The sequence below is a fragment of the Manacus vitellinus genome, unplaced genomic scaffold (assembly GCF_001715985.3).
Source record: "Manacus vitellinus isolate BGI_N305 unplaced genomic scaffold, ASM171598v3 scaffold_4_pilon, whole genome shotgun sequence".
In the NCBI taxonomy this organism is placed as follows: domain Eukaryota; kingdom Metazoa; phylum Chordata; class Aves; order Passeriformes; family Pipridae; genus Manacus; species Manacus vitellinus.
In genome coordinates this window covers 37,722,453-37,739,560 of record NW_021940604.1, presented here as the reverse complement: position 1 = coordinate 37,739,560, position 17,108 = coordinate 37,722,453, and the positions used below count along the sequence as shown (strand labels likewise).

The 17,108-nt window shown below is 40.1% G+C and overlaps 1 protein-coding gene across 1 annotated transcript in view; it reads left to right on the top strand.

The window, feature by feature from the left end:
- Positions 1-17,108, top strand: part of KCNQ5 (potassium voltage-gated channel subfamily Q member 5) — a 103,090-nt gene that overhangs the window by 68,910 nt on the left and 17,072 nt on the right. The window contains exons 9-10 of the mRNA XM_025895698.2: positions 886-912; positions 10,063-10,283. Coding sequence (XP_025751483.2) covers positions 886-912; positions 10,063-10,283 — 248 coding nt within the window. The remainder of the gene's footprint in view (positions 1-885; positions 913-10,062; positions 10,284-17,108) is intronic.

The following is a 17,108-nucleotide window of genomic DNA, read 5'->3' as shown; positions in this document are numbered from 1 at the left end:
ACTGACTCAATATGGGGCACAGATCAGGAAGTAAAAGATACTTGATAAAGATCAAAAAGGAGAGCACTAAGAGCCTTATGGGAAAGCTCTGATAAGCATCCTAACTGTTGTTATTGCAGACAGTGCAAGAGAATTAGTGGTTTCTCTCAAAGCTGGGTGATGAACATCCACATGACAGTTAAAAGGTAATTGTGTGCCAAAAAGCTCAGCCAAAAGGAAGTTTGGCTGGGTATCTAAAGCTGATCTTTGAATTTCAAAGAGTTGACAAGAACAGAGCCGTAAGTAATCTATTACCATAACTGTAATTCCAAAATGCTCTAAACTAAAAGGAGCTTTTAGATTAAAAGTTACGTGGAACATTGATTTTCTTACATATACAAACAGGTTGAAGGCAACATTGATATAAATGGATAGATATAAAATTACATAAATAATGAAGCTGTATCCCATATAAAATATTCTAAAATATGACTGTCCCTCAAAACTGCATCTACTTGTTGGTTTAAATAAGGATATTGCCATACTATCACAAAATTAAACCTTTTTATTTACCAAAAATAACTTTATCTAAAAAGAACATACAGCTTTCTGTTATATATGTGTCAGCAATGCATTTTGCCTAAGTGCTTTGCCAACTCAGTCTGCAGTGGTATGTACAAAGCATGTTATGCATGTGTTAAAACAACTGAAAAGTTTCTTTTCCAGAAGCATTGTACTTATGAGTCTTGCTTGAATGCTTTTGTGGTTGCAATGTTATGTGTGTGTTGTACACCAATTAACATACCCATTTACATTTATCATATATCTAACATTATCTGTAACTAAGTAATGTGATTACTATCTGCATAACAATTACATTTTTCCCTCCCACTCCCTGACCTGAAGAAAAGAACAAGGGGAATCTTCTAGCAGGTTTGTAGTTCCTTTATTTCTTTTATCTGTGAAATTGCTGTCTCCTAATGGCTTTTAGATGTCTTGAGTTCTGTACAGTAGGTTCAGTGAACTGTAACTGTTGATAGATAACAATCAGAAGCTGGAGTTTTTTTAACTCATATTAATAGACTAATGCTGCTGAAATTTGCTTTTTTGTCCCAGTTTTTGTGTGGAAAAAGTAGGCATTTTTTTACATTTCTAATCCCATGTTTTAACTTTGAGGGGCTCAGGTCGAACAGTGGCAGAGCAGCCAGTGGAGCAGCCTCCCCAGACCCAGTGCCTGGGCAAGGGCACAGCCCCAGCTTCTGCCATACAATCGTTGCTCGCGGTTTCCAGAAATCACAGTGGAAATTGCAGGCATATAGTTTCATTTGGCTTTGTGAACAAGCCCACCAGCCCTCCATTGCAGGGGAAGGACCCTCCAACAGGGTTGTTTGGATGTCACCGTGGCAAGGGTCTGTGCTGCCCTGCTTGAGTATCCTCAGCACTTCCTCAGTACTGTGACTCCAGGTTTCCTAACTTTTCTGTCATCCCCTCCTAACGAGTGTTTTGGGACACAGCAGATGGGGGAAAAGCAGGACTGCAGTGGCTCACCTGCTCCCAGCTGCACGGTTTGCACTCACATGGCGTAGTTCAGGTAGAGGAGGCAGCCTGGTATCTCTCCTAAAGCAAGTACCACTGCTGATGGCTGGGAGGGCAGGTGGGTTTGCACCCAGCCTAGATGCCAGCTTAAGACCAGCTGCCTACAGCAGGCAAAGGCAAGCCTTGGCAGGGCTATCCTCACCAGGTAAATAAAGCCCTGGAAATGCACATCCTAAGGCAGCTGGAGAGAATGCTGGTCTTTGCTGTACTGGTAGCCCAAACCCTTGGGAACAGGAAAGGGCTCAATAGCTAGAAGAGAAATTACTCTATCTCAGAAACTCGCTAGGGATGGGAATCAGCAGGTATTTGGCAGCTGGCACTGCAGTATCAGCATGCTCAGAGAATAGCAGAGTGTACCTACCAGCAGAAAACACTGAAAAGCCAAGGAAAAAAGTGTTGGTGATACATCAACCCTCAAAATACATGCACCCCAGAATTGCACTGTGGTTCACAAACCCTTCTGGGTTATTCAGTCAGAGATGAAAGCCCTCATATCAATTACCCATGTCCCATTCCACTTTTCAAGGTTGCTTCTCTGGCACTTGACTCCATCCTCTTCCTTACAGTGCATGCATCTGCTTTTAGTGTCATAGTAACTCAAGGGGACTAGATTTGCTGTGTCAGTTCTGTGGCTTTTCATATACATAACCTCCATAGGCTTGCTAGCAACATATTGATCTCTTCAAATTTTTACAGCTGGATCCAAACTTTTTGCACTCACTAGCTGTATTTCCCACTCTTTCAACAGCAACATTTAAAACTGGCATTTTGAAAGGTGAGACTGAAGTTGACAGCAAATGAGTATCTTCCCCTAAAACTGTGACTTTTGCAGAGTGGCAAGGCTATTCCCAGTTGTAACCTATGAGCACTTAAAGAGAGAAATTTACCTACAATAGCTGGAAGCTAGATCCAAAAAAAAACCCCAAACATCCAGCTGTAAAAACCATAATTCATGCTCCATATTAGTGATAACTGTTGTGGTTTTAAGAGAAGTCAGTGATTTAGCCAGATTTTTTCACTTTATTTTCACTGAATGGAAGATGACAGAAGCACAGAATATGCTAAGTTGGAGGGGACCCACAAGGATCATTGAGTCCAACTCATGGCCCTGCACAGGACCATCCACAAGAGTCACACCATGTGCCTGAGAATATCACCCAAACATTTCTTGAACTCTGTTAAACCTAGTTCTGTGACCACTTCCTGGGGAGCCTATTCCAGTGCCCAACCACCCTCTGGGTGAAGAATCTTTTTCTAATATCTAACCCAAACCTCCCCTGACACAACTTCAGGCCATTCCCTCAGGTCCTGTCACTGCTTACCAGAGAATAGATCAGTGTCTGCCCCTCCTCTTCCCCTCATGAGGAAGTTGTAGACTGTAATGAGGTCTCCCCTCAGTCTCCTCCAGGTTGAACAGACCAAGTGACCTCAGCCACTCCTCATATGGTTTCCCCTCAAGGCCCTTCACCATCTTCCTTGCCCTCCTTTGGACACTCTCTCTTATACTGCAGTGCCCAAAACTGCACACAATATTCAAGGTGAGGCCACCTCAGTGCAGAGCAGAGCGGGACAATCCCCTCCCATGACCGGCTGGTGATGCTTTGCCTGATGCCCCCCCGGACATGGTTGGCCCTCCTGGCTGCCATGGGCACTGCTGACTCATATTCAACTTGCCACTGACCAGGACCCCCAGGTCCCTTTCTGTGGCACTGCTTTCCAGCATCTCATTCCCAGTCTATATGTACATCCACGGTTACCCCATCCCGGGTGCAGAATTTGGCACTTCCCAAGGTGTTTGTCCCTTCAGAAACTCCTAATATGTGCACTGCTGCAAATTAGTGTATGTGTAAAAATGAACTAGTTAACTCCTGAGATCCTGGTCTACAGTAAAAACCCTACAGACTGTGCCTTTAAAAAAGTTGCTTTTTGTCGGTGGCTGTTTATCACTCTTATGCTTGCATATTACTATATTTTTGTATCACTGAAAATACATGTGGTGTATGTGGTCTTTTGTGGCAAAAATGTAAATGCAAACTGCTGCAAAGTACTTTGAGATAAATGTCCTCAACTATTTAACTTGTTTCTTACTGCAATGCTAATGCATGGGATACTGTGTGAACTAAGTAAGCTGCTTGTTTCACTCTTTAAATGAAGACGTGTTTGCACAAGTAGTGCATTGAATTTCTTTCTCTGTAGTTCACTGTATTAACAGTAGAGAAAAACTTTTATTGCTTTAGATAAAAGTTATTTTCTTTCCTACCAGATTGACTTATATTTACAGAAATTAATTCTTGCATTTTTTCATGTATAGACCTACAGTCTTTTATTAGGTAACCAATTGTTGCTGTGCATTTGAGTTGACAGCTTATGAGGCTGTAGCTTCACATTGATTTTAATAAAAATATGTATGTTGTATTTCCCAAAATATTACACACAAATATTCTAAATAATCATTCATCAAAGTATTGGTAGACAACCTCTCTAGTGTATCCACACTGTAAATGAGATATTTCTATAATCAGTTCTAGAGTTCTGCAAGTTATTTCAAAAGCCTATATATTAAATTCTCAATATCTACAAATCCATACACTGAACACAAATAATATTTATTTCTGTTCGATTATACAACACAGATGAAATTGTTCCTGTGCAGGAAACTAGATAAAGACTGATCAATCTTTTGACATCCTCAGAACATGAGCAGCCTTAGGCTGTGCGTAGGACATGCACTGAATGTCTACAAAGGATGAATGTCACCCATTTAGTGTTGTAACCCATGAGCCTGAATATTAATTCCCTATTCAGAGAGATCTCTCTGGTGCAATAAGGAGAAGTTTTGACAATATAGGCGCTTGAGTGGAAAATTCATCCCTGTTCTGTGGGAAACAAATGATACTCTGGAATTCTCTCCACTTCCTATACCATATCTGTTTCTAAAAGTAGATTTAACGTAAACACTCTGCATGCACCATATGAAAAAGAAAACTGCCAGTGATGCATAATCTAACTGGAGGTGGAAAGCCTAACCCCTTACCTAGCACTGGAATGCTTTGTAACATGGTCCTCTATCTCCCCTCACTCCTAGTAAGCTTTGTAGTAATAAACAGAAGCTCTTCAGGATGTACACGCCTCGGAAACATAGGTATTCAGCATCCTGCCTATTCATATGATGTTTGAGAATGCCAACTAACATCAGGTGCATGATTCATTTATTTCCCCTCCTTAGCATTTTAAATTCCTTACTTCTCCAAACAATGTTTCTTAATTTATTTATTTTTAAGTGCTTGTAAATCCCTTGTTGCTTGTTGCCTGCAATGCCATTAACACAATGGCAATGATACGAGTTCTTTGAAACACATCCAGTGGGACAATTGCAGTGCACAGCACGCTGTGGTTTGACTAATCCCTGTTCCTCTTCTCTGCCTGAGACTTCAACTTCTGGAATGCATTATGCTGCAGAGATCTAAAAGTGGGGTTGAATATTTGGATAAAGACATTTCCCCAAGTCCAAGAGGATTTTTATAACCATGGCAGTTGAGTTCTCCATCTAATAATTAGTGGGGAATATTAAGCTATAACATGCTAGGCAATTATAAGAGTCAAAATTTGGAATTGTTGTTGAGAAGAATCCCCTTGGACACAGCCTGTGGAAGTTGTGCCTGCATCCTGTTCTAGAAGGTAGAAGAATGCATGTGAAATCAAACATTTGCTTCAGCTGAATTCTGTGGCAATTGTGTCTCTTACCAAAAATGGTAATTGCTACATGAATGGATCTTATGGGAAGAAACCCATGATTTATATCTCAAGCTGATTGCATTTTTTTCTTATTTTTTAAAAATAATGTAAAAGACAAGAGAAGTACAAACAGATTATAAAAAATGAAGATAAAAAATAATTTCTCTTCTTCCAGAAACTGTTCTGAAAAAGGAAAAAATGCATAAAACTCCATAACATTTTTTTTTCTGTTTGACAATTAAACAATAAGATATTATGACCCAAAATTCTTGTTATTACTCATTGAAGGTATGAAATATAACACTACATTTCTTGAGTTCATGGTCCTAGCATGAGACTGGTGGTGAAGTCTTGAACATTTGAACTTCAGGTCTCACTGTACTATCTATTGCATTTGCATTTGTTCAACTTAGCCTAATTTCAGTAAAGTTTGGTAAGAATCAACACCTGTATTTATTGGATGCTGAAAATTTTCCTGTACATCTGCTTGCTGTTATTTTACATAGGTGATAACTTCTGGCAGTTTTAGCTTCTGTCTCAAGACCCAAGACATTCTCCCTCACCCTCAGGCTCTCCATTCATTTTAATTTCTTCCTCTTTCCGCTTCCACCAGCCAGCTCGGTATGAAAAGCTGAAAAATAAGTTGTAAATTGTGTCTAGTAGCAAGCGGTAGTGCTGCAGGTCTGAGGCTGAAGGAGAGCAGAAGTTAAACTTGACCAGAAATGCAGGAAGATGGTCAGGTAAATGGGAGAGTGGGACTGGGAAAGAAAGAGATGCTCAGTTAACAAAAAAAAGTACAGTAAGATGGTCCATGGAAGACAGAGCAAGCAAAGGTTTGTAGGCATTTGTTAGTTAAAAGAAAATCTTACACAATCTAGTCATTTGGACCAGCAGAGGTGTTCGTTCCCCCTGCAGTGAAGCTACAGTGACCTCTAGTGTCCCTAAACACCTATTCCTTCATAAATCAAAGGTGGGAAGGCAGAATTTGAAAAAGAAGAAATAAGAACTAGAAAGTCATTTGCTATCCCTGGGAAGTGAATGGCTTGGACATGCAACAGGAGAAATGAGTAGTAAAACCCTGCAACTGACCTTCCAGAAGGCAAACGAATAGAGAAAAGTAGTTTGCTTTCTTTTCCACAGCTGCCAGTTGTAATTGATCTCCACTAAAAGATGCTTCAAAGCTCCAGTGTTATCAATATGAATGCATTCCACTACTTGCAACCTGCAAGAATAGAGGATTGATAGGTCCACAGAGATTACAATTGCCAGGGAAGACTGGAGGCAGCTGTGGATCTCTAGATCCTTGTCATTTATGTTTGATTCGGGAACTTGTGTAATTTCATTTTCCTGATTCTTTCTCTTGGTTTTTGCCTTTTGGACAAACATTCAACTTGAAGTTTGGGACAACTTACGGCGATATGTGAATTTCCAATGCCCATTAACAGGTTTTACATTAATTCAAGGGATTTTCTTTGGATACCATGTAACAAGAGAGGAGAAAAGGTGAGAGACAAAAAATATAATAGGCTAGGTCCTGAAAAAAAAGAGGTGAAGGATTTTTAGCTTGCACTGGGCAGGATTAAATCATAATAAAGGGCCCTGAAGACTTCAGTGGCTACTGATTCAAATACAGAATGTCCAGAGATGCTTGAAAAGGCATAAGATTATCTCCACTCTATATCTCTAATGCCATCTTTAACACTGTTGCATCCAGAGCCAGGAACTAGGCTAGAGCCCATAAGGAAAGGGACTTTCACTCTGGGGAAAAGCCTGGTCAGGATCCCTCCAAAATGCTCTGATACAGTTACTCCTTCATGATCTGTTATTTATCATATATAGAAGAGCCCCATGGCAGTGTGGACCCAAGGACAGTAGCTTTCTTCTCCCAAGCACGAATCCCCACTGCTACTGATCATACAATTTGTGCCTGTGCTGAGTAAGACCCAGTGACTTCAGGAACATTTTCCACCAGCCTTCAAATAGGAACAGGGATCCAAGAAGCGAAGAACTGCTATAACCAGTCTCTTTGGAGATGCATCTCAAGATGCAAAACAGAGTTTCCAAACCATGCTTCCTTCAGGGGCTGTGTTTCTCTTCAGGATGCAGCATCCTCCACATGGACCCTTGGCATGCCAGTACATTGCCATTGCTACAAAGCAGATTTCATTTTATTTATATGTATGAGCTCTGCGTTCTAAATTAATATTTTCATTCTCAGTGTTGCAGTTTTGAAAAATGTCTATAGCACAGATGAAGTGTCTACTGTTCCTTTCAATTGCCTCATTGCTTTGATTTGGAGAACGAAAGATACACAGGCTAAGTAGCCATTGTGTACCATTCAGCTTTTTATAAATAAAATAACCACGCCTACCAATCATTTAAAGGCAGACTGCTTTCATTAGTACAAATTAATTGACAGAACAGCACGTGTGCTTTTTTAAATTTTGTTTTTAAATTTTCATTTTTATTTTGGGGTTACTGGAATTATAAAACATATGGTCTACACTGATAGTTTTTATGGTCATGTTATCAATTTTCATTTCTATTAGTGAAACAGGAAAGGAACTGTCCAGAAACTTTTTAAGTCTAAGATTTGTCAAAAAAAAAGTATAATTTGATTTCATCCTTCAATAACAAGTACAATTTGAGCCATTAAAAAAAAAAAGCACAGAGGAACACGTGTAGGAATAATATCTGTGATAAGAAGTCCATTTTTATTCTCTTGCAAACGTTGTATAATATGACAATTCAATAATGTGGTTAATAAATATTTTACAGCTTATATTTTCATTGTTGTACAATGCAAAAGATTCCTGAGTTGAAATGTAATTCAGTCTTGAAATGTAATTTGTATTGAAAATTAAATTTTAGAACTCACTTTTCTTTCAAATAGTAGGTTCTGTGGGTCTTTTGTATTGCATATGCCACAGCACACAGTATTGCAGACCTGGGTAGGAATTTGAAATGGAAATAGATAATATTTCCAGCACCATGATGTGTTTATTTCAACAATTGCTTACTTGGGGCAGGGAAGTAGAGGATTACATTCAGAAATTATAGTAAAGGTATTCTTTTAAGTAATTCAACATGCCATATAGAAACACATTTATCTAATAATCTTGTTATTAACGTGCTAGTTTTTTATCATTCTTGAAAATTATCTCATAATAAGTTTTCAGCATGTGTTTTGCCTGTGACAAACTGCATTCTTTCTGCTCTCAGTGACGCTTGTATTCAAATTGAAATGCTAAGTTCTGCTATGCATGGACAAAGATATCTGTTTATCTCAACATTTCACAGCCACAGAAGCCTATAACTACTTTTCATTTCATATAATTACATATTAACACTGTATTTTCACAGTGCAGTAGGTTGAACATCTAAGAACCACATAATCCATGTCAGCATTAGTAAATTAGCTGCAGAATTCATTTCCATTGAAAACATCTTATGGGCATGCTGAAGTTAAATGCAAAGGCTTTTAGAATACTAGAAAGTGTCTCAACTTCAAGAACAACTATAATTTGCAGGTAGACAGTCTTTGCTCTAGTATTTTAAAAGCCCCTGCAAAGCCTACGCAGAGCAGTAGGACTGCAAGACCCAGTAACATCATACCATGAACAGCTCCTGCATTGGCACCATCATCTCTCCCCTTGCAAGAACAGGACCACTGGTCAAGATGACCATTCCCTTGCTCAACCAACTGAACTTAACCTTGCAGATAAAACAAGGTTTCCAGACCTTGGTATCAGATGCCCTTTCTGTTTCCCCTTTGTGTCTTCTGCTGCAGGAAGGGACAAACAAAGGCAAAAATGTCAAATAATGAAAAAGCATAGGCAAATAGTTCATCAGCTATGTTTGAACACAAACAAAGGTAATTTAAGCACTAGGAAATAGAAAATCTACATATTCCACATTTAGTTGGCTGGAGACAAGGGTTATAAGCACAGCAGGAGAAAAGAACAGCTAACGATTGGCCAACCGTAAGACCACAGGGCCACCATTGATCCAGGAGACACAGTCATGAGCTTGGCTGGGCTCTTGTACCTGTCCTAAAGCACCTGTCCAATACCACCTGCATGTAGACAGCTCCCAGCTTAATTTCCAGCAATTATTTTAGGAAGCACACAGCATGTGATTACATTTCCATTAATAGGTCATCACGATGTTTCTTTGATATTTGTTTTTGTCTTGTCCAAGTAAGTGCTGTAACAAGGAATTTTGGATATGAGTGAACACTAATCATGCATATGAAATGTTGGAAGTGCCAAATCCTGAACAAGCATAAATACACTATTTTTGCCTGCTTAAAAAAAACCAAGACAATACTACATGATATGTGGTAAAAATAGAATACATTTCAGTTTTCTTTATCTGAAGACATGGCCAGAAATGCACTGAGCATAAGTGCATAAGATGGACACAAACCTATTTAAAATTCAAGGAATAGAAAAAAAAAAAAAACAAAAAACATAGAGATTAATATATAATAATTGGGTGAAATTTGTATTTGTTAATTTTAGTTTCCTTTACAAGATTATTCTGTACTGTCCGATAGACTGCCAATGATAATGCTACTATCAAAAAACAATTACATCAAATTAGTTTCATTCACAAATGAAATATAAAAGTGTGTAAGAAACAGATTCATACCAGTGAGAATTTTTAGAAATTATTTTCAATTATCATACAATGGAAAAAAGAAACAGAGTGAAGGAACTATGAAATAATATATACTTCTTTCTCTCACAGTCAAAAGCTAAGTTTTAAGGAGCGGGTCCGGATGGCCAGCCCACGAGGTCAAAGTATAAAAAACAGGCAATCTTCAGTCGGAGATCGCCGCTCACCAAGTGCTGACATTGCCACCGAGGGCAGCCCAACCAAAGTCCAGAAGAGCTGGAGCTTCAATGACCGAACCCGCTTCAGGCCCTCGCTGCGGCTGAAGAGCTCACAGCCCAAACCCGTGGTTGATGGTAGGAGTCTTTCACACCTCATTTGCCATTGCATGCTGCTCCCAGCCTGCTCACACTCTTGCACGCTTGCACTATGATTGTGAGATGTTTTAGGAAAGCAGAAAGAATTATTTGGAGGCAGAGACACAAGCCATCTATAGTCTGCTTCAAAGAGCATGCCAATGTGATTTTTTAACAAGAAATTTTGTGTCACTGGTGCATAAGGACCAATTGGTGGAGATAGTAATCACTTTGAAAAGTTGCAGGTGGGCTAAATGTATCCAAGGGATTTAAATGCAGCAGCTCCTCCGTCATGGCCCTCTCTCCCACTGCTGGGCTCAGCTGCTGCCCAAACCTGCTGCCTCTCACTGGTGGTCCACGCAGCATGGCCAGTACTGCGCTGTCTGTACCTTTGCCAGCCAAGAGCACAGCTTGTGCAGAACTGGTTGCCTCAGGCAGAGAAGCCCTGGTACCTCCATTGGAGATGCAATCACCTGCCACCAAGAGATGTACTACTAGGTGCTTTAATTTTGATCTGGCTTGATAAAGCAGGTGGCTTTAGCAAACAAAACCAGCATTATTGTGAATCCACATGTGAAGAAGTGGATCTTTGTGAAAATGGCTCTTTGTGAAAATGCCTTGATGAACCCACAGCAGAGAGCCTAGCCTTTCTCTCAAGCTGCTCTCCATTCTCTAGCTAAAATACCATCTGTCATTACATTAGCCAGTATTCAGGCAAGGATCTTCATCTGCCAAAACTTGCCAAAACAGTGACTGCCCTAACCAAGGAACACTGAAGCAGATAAGAGCAGCCCCCTGACAGGCAGGAGCTGAGAGCACCAGGTGAATCTGACACCTGTATGGGACGGGTCCAGCAGTGAAAGGTGCGGTCACACAGCTCTAGGGGTACCACTGCCCCCAGTGGATTTGGTTTGGATTTCTCCATTCACATTTTTCCCAATATATGAATGTTTTGTTCTTTCTTGTGGTACCCCCAGCATAAAAAATAAGGGAGACAAACTGGTTGGCTACCACAGAAGGCAGTGACTCTGGCTGTGTGGGAAAGGTACAATACAAGCAATTTGAACTAAGTAAAGAAGTAACTTCAAACTCTGCAATGGCAGTCATGGATGTTATATTCAACGACTGTGGTAAAACAGTTGTGTGATTTTGATGTCTGCTTCCTTTTTAAGAGCACATAATATCACAGACATGTAGGTTATAAAATACCCACTGAACTGCAATGCCCCATCCCTCAGATGAGGACTTCCTACGCAACACAACTCTTCAGGAAAAACCTAGGTAAATAAACATTTCCTGGAGGGCAAACAAGACAAACCAGCACTGTTTGCTGAGGTCACCATTCCAGGCTAGCCCTCCCCCATGGAGACCTCTCAGATGCATAAATTCCAAATTTGCCTGTGGTTCAGTGAGCTACTGGGGTGAACCAGCTACCAGGCTGCTAACCAGGTTGCTCACCACTCCTCTCTCCATCCTGGGGCACAGGTCCTGGCTTATGTCCCACAGCAGCTGCAGCACAGGGGCTATGTGACACCGGCCCAGATTGCATGCTGATATGAAGCTCAGACAAGGCCATGTGCTCCACAATGGGAAGTGAGAAATGCTCTAGGTAGCAGAGTGGTTGAAGGTACCCTGTCTAAATTTAGGCTTCCTACATAATCATTTATATAGCATAAATATCTCCTTATTTATATAGCATAAATATCTCCAGAAGTAATTTCATAGGTTAACCCCATGTAACTCACACTGTGCCTAGAAGTGACCTAAGAGAGTAATTTGTTAAGCACTGTCCCAGGGTATCAGTGGCTCACTTCTGCCCCAGCCCTACAGTCTGCACCTCACTCAAGCACCTGTTTCATTTTTCATTAGCCCATTTGTCATAGAAGCATTTCCTCAGCATGTCCCCTATTTTGTCCTGGACATATTGTCGTCAATAGCAATGATTTGCACGAGAAAATCGCGCTCTCTCTGATTGTCTCTCTCTCCCGGAAAAGGTGGCATAAACAGCACCTTGGGTATATCTGTAGATAAAAGACAGTAACAACAACAGAGCACTCATTGCTGTCCGTAAACCCTTAAAGATCTTCCTGCTCCTCAGGGTGAGCACAGCCTGTTTCCTGATCAGCAATTTCCAGCTACCAGTCCACCCTTATGAACTGGGGCCAACAGATACACCAATTTCTCATCTGTGGCAGAAGGAACAGCTTCCATTGTCTCCGGTTTTTAGGCAAATGCCAAGTTTCCATTCTGGGACCTCATCCAACTATTTCTAGGACCAGTATGATCAGAGAGATGTCCAGTGTGCTCACTGCTGAAAGGCAGCTCCCTGCTGCCTTACCCAGACCTTTGCAGCAAAAGTCAGCACTGCCAATATTGATTTCTTTTTGGGGGGGTTTTTTGTGTGTTACCAATTTCATAGTTCAATATGCCTTCTGTATTTGACAGCTCAATGAGAAAGATCTCGAGATGATGTATTTAGTTTAGAACATCTTACATTTTTCACAGGATGAAAAAAAATATTTGCAGTATATTATTCTTATCTCTAGCTTGCCAGATCCTCCAGTTTTCTCCTTGAAGTATTCTCCAACCAAATGACTAATTATTTTGGTGGGACAGTCTTCAAGACACCCCTTTCTGGGTGAAATTTTGGACACAAAACAATACCCTTGAACAGCTGGTCCTTCTGCTGATTCCTACATCTCTGTAGTGTGTTTGGGGTAGAAGAAATCACATTTACAATGGACATTTTGGGCAGTGACAACATAGTACTGGGTACCCAGTTCAGTGTCAAAACTTTATATCAGTGATCTAATGAAAAAACAATAGTCTTACTATTAACTTCTTCCAAAAGAGAAGGCAGAGGAGATACATGTATTTGCTTCATTTTTCTTTCACTGTATGGGATTTGGGATTGTAAATGCCCTTCCATTAGCACAGGCAGAAGAGGAACAATCTCTCCTCAGGTGCACTGAATTCTGTGTGAAAATAAAGAAAAGAAGCAAATGTATAAGAAGAGGATTCAGAAAGGAAGGGAAATTGTTAGCATACAAGGATGATTTAAGGCAGATAGTCAGCTGATAGCGACTTTGCAGGGCTGACTAAGTACTAGTAAGGACATGACTGGAATCTGGGCCAAAACCATCAGAAAGAGACTGCTGGAGAAACTAAACATTAGCAGTTAGAAACTGGCCTGTAAAGGGAAGTTCCTAGTCCAGGCAGGAGCTCATGGGGGTAGCTAAAAGGCTAACCTGGTTGAAAATGTAGTAGCCTTCCTCTTAGGCTACTCAGTAACACTCTAACACTCCCCCACTGTATATTAAAATCACAGAAGGAGAATTTCTTGGGCAGCAAGTAAAACACTTAAGCTGGCCACAGCTATCTCCCAAAAGGATTTTGGCAAGACAGCCTTAGAACAGTATGACCAAAACTGTTGCACAAATGGCTTTATTTATGGATAGTAACAGTCCTTTGAAACTGCCTATAAACCATTTATTGCTATTGCCAAAGTGGGTATGACAGTACCAGCAATTATTTCAGCTACATTTGTGCATTTGCAAATGGAATCCAAACCTGAGAGAGCTTTGATGGCTAGAGAAGTCTTTGTTGGCATGGCTGCAGATGCTTTCTAGGGTATTTAACAGCAGCACAGGGGAGTGAAATCGAAAATCAAAACTTATATAATCTGATTTTAAATACGTGTGCAGTCTCTGGTGACATGTGGTTCACAACTGCAAGAACTCTTGTTGAAGAGGGGACTCTGCACAAATTAGTGAAGGTGCCAGATTGCTGTATTTCTAATTCCTGTTATCAATCTGAAAGGGAATCATCAGGAACAAGCAGATCAGAGGGAAATTTTCACCAGCCAAGAATGGTAAATAGTGAAGCTTTACATCATGCACACCGAAAAGGATACGTGAATTGTATAGGAGCATGGAAGAGCCTTCATCAAAGGGATGCTACATCACATGGGCAAAAGTGCTGCCTGACCTCGGAGCCACATGCAGCTACCCCTGTACCTGTACCTGTATGCAAAGTGAGCCAGGAGCCACCTCTGGCCCCAAGACCACCTCATGCAGTATGGCTTGTGTCTCTGCTAAACAAAAACAGGGAAACTGCAGCCAAACTGCCCACAGGGCAGAATATGAGAATACCCACTGGCTGGTGCCAACCCCATGACAGAGTCTGCACCAGTGATTAAATAGTACAGGTGGTCTCATGCCATTGCTGTGACCGGGCCTCATTACCTGTTGTATAGATCCATCCACAGAGACTCATCTCACAAAATCTCTTCTTTGCAGACAATGGTGTTCCTGCGCTGGGTTGTTTTTTCTCTGCTTGCCTTGTTTTCTGGGGAACAGAAACTTTTCTGCTTAAATCATGTACCACCACAGCAGAATTAATGAACAAATATTATATTGTGGATACAGTTTTCCATGAGGGACAAAAATACTATATTATATTTGTGTTCTACCATTCCATGCTTCTAAGCCTCTGCATGAGTTATTGTGCCTTTACTGTAACCTAGAGACATTGTGTGGCTTTTTGAATAAAACATCGAAAGTGATCAGCACTGGAGATATTACAAACATATTTCATTTGATTAATTAAAAAAAACTCTCTAAGGGAATATTTGATTTCTTGTACCATCTTTGAACATTTTATGCTCAGATGACCTCTAGCTTTTCATCCCCTACAGAGTACTTGCACAAAATCCTCAGGGTACAGTATATTATAAGAGTCATGGAAAGAATGCAATTGTGCATTTCGGCCCCTGTGTCCTCAGTTACTACCATGTAATCTATGTATTGCAAAAATGACAAGTTTTCCTTTCAGTAGCATAAACATCTTGACCTTGGATAAGGTTCATTTGATGCAGCAAAAGTCCTTAGTTTGATTGCTTCTACATCTCAGCTTAAATTTGCTGATTCAAAATAAAGCATCATGACGTCAAAATAAAGCTTGAATGAAATTTTATTAGCAATATATAAATTTGTGCTAGACAATAGATTTATTTTCTTGTGATAGCTTAACTGGATGATAAAGCTCTCATTTATTATCATTGTCAGTGTAATTAACTAGGAAGATCTGGCATTCTGATCTAAGCTCCAAGTCATTTCTTCATTTTGTGTAAATAAGTACAGGCCATTGGTTTTAAGGCATTATGTTAGCTTATTCCGATCAAAGTCCTGGCCATATGAGTCCATAATTTAGTCACTTGCTTTATGATAGCTCTTGAGGAATTTACTGTGCACCATTACTCACTGGACTGAGTGCTTACTCAGTGGTCACAGGTGGATTAAGCTCATCTCCGTGAAGGACAGCAGCAGACCACCTCACCAGAAGTATGATTTGCATGGGTTTTGGATAACCTCATCTACAGTGAAGACTATACAAATGAGATAAGAAGTAATTTTGAGAGGACAGTCGTACAACTTCCCAACCACCATGTAACCCACTTGGACCAAATCTGAGACATTTGAGCAGTGTTTCATTTTTATGAAACGTTACTGGGGAAATCCTTCATGGCTTTTTAAAATACAAGACTCTCCTGTAGATACCTTAATCTAAAGCTGCCACCCTCTTCTCTACCTTTGCCCCTATCTATGACCTCTGTCAATCACAGGACCTGGAAATAATCCAGGGTGCAGGACCTCTGAAGACCTTTCAGAAAATCAGACATATATCAGCTGATGTGTACTACAAGGTCTCGCAGGGAGACAGTCAATTAGGTGTGACAATTAGCTCATTAGTCCACAGTTCCAGATATTATCATATGTATCTGCAATTTATTTTACAGTTTTAACTTCTTGTATGTGCTGTATATAAAATAACAGAGATGTGTATCTAAAAATATACTAAAATCATACATTTAGTGGAACCTAACCTTTTTCTTTCCCAGTCTTCTCACATGGCCATCTAAACTTCCTGTCTAATTTGCCACTATTTACAATAAGATCAGCCTTTTTAACTGCACAATTATTGTGCCTATAATGAATTGTTTTTGGAAAGTCTCCTGGTCCCGCATATCATCATTCAAAATTAAAAGGATTCCTTTTTAATTAAGTAGTGGGAGCTGTTCCATGAAATATTGCCAGTGCAGAAATTTTTGAGAAGCTAAATAATAACTAAAGATTACTGAGAGTTATTAGAAGGGAATGCTAGAATTTTAGATATTTGAACTTGCCTGCATTATATGATAACATATATAAATTAGGTTTCTGGCCTTAAAAAATTGCACTTACAAAGAATGGAGACTATACAATTACACCCAGAATACATGAAAAACTTCCCACCGATCCTATCTTCCATTTTGACAAAATCGGAGGATTTTTCAGAAATGCTTTAACATATAAAATGTTGTTAGGGAAATTCTTTATGATATTCTACATCATATAGCATTGCAGTTACCAAATTCAAGTACTGATGCCCCCTTCCCATCCCCATCTGGAATGCTTTGTCTGTTTTAGGAGAAGACAAGGATTGGGCTATGCATACAGCACTACTGCACTCCCCATCTGTACTGCCTGCACAGTAGAGGCTCGGGTCAAGCAGAAGGGAAAGAGAACTCCTACAAGCTGGTGCAGAAATGCTTCTCCTTACAGGAGGCACCAGTTTCCTTCCTTTCCCAAGAAATCCTTTCCAGCATGGAAATGGCAACTATTTCATAAAAGATCCCTGTAAACAATGTTTTCAAATTTTGTCATCCTTATTCCCTCTTTCTTAATTTTTCCACTTGGACACTGTTGTATACTACTAGGGATTTGGGTGTCATTTTCTAAACAAATATTAAGTACCTAATGTGAAGAGCACATCACGAAAGTACTT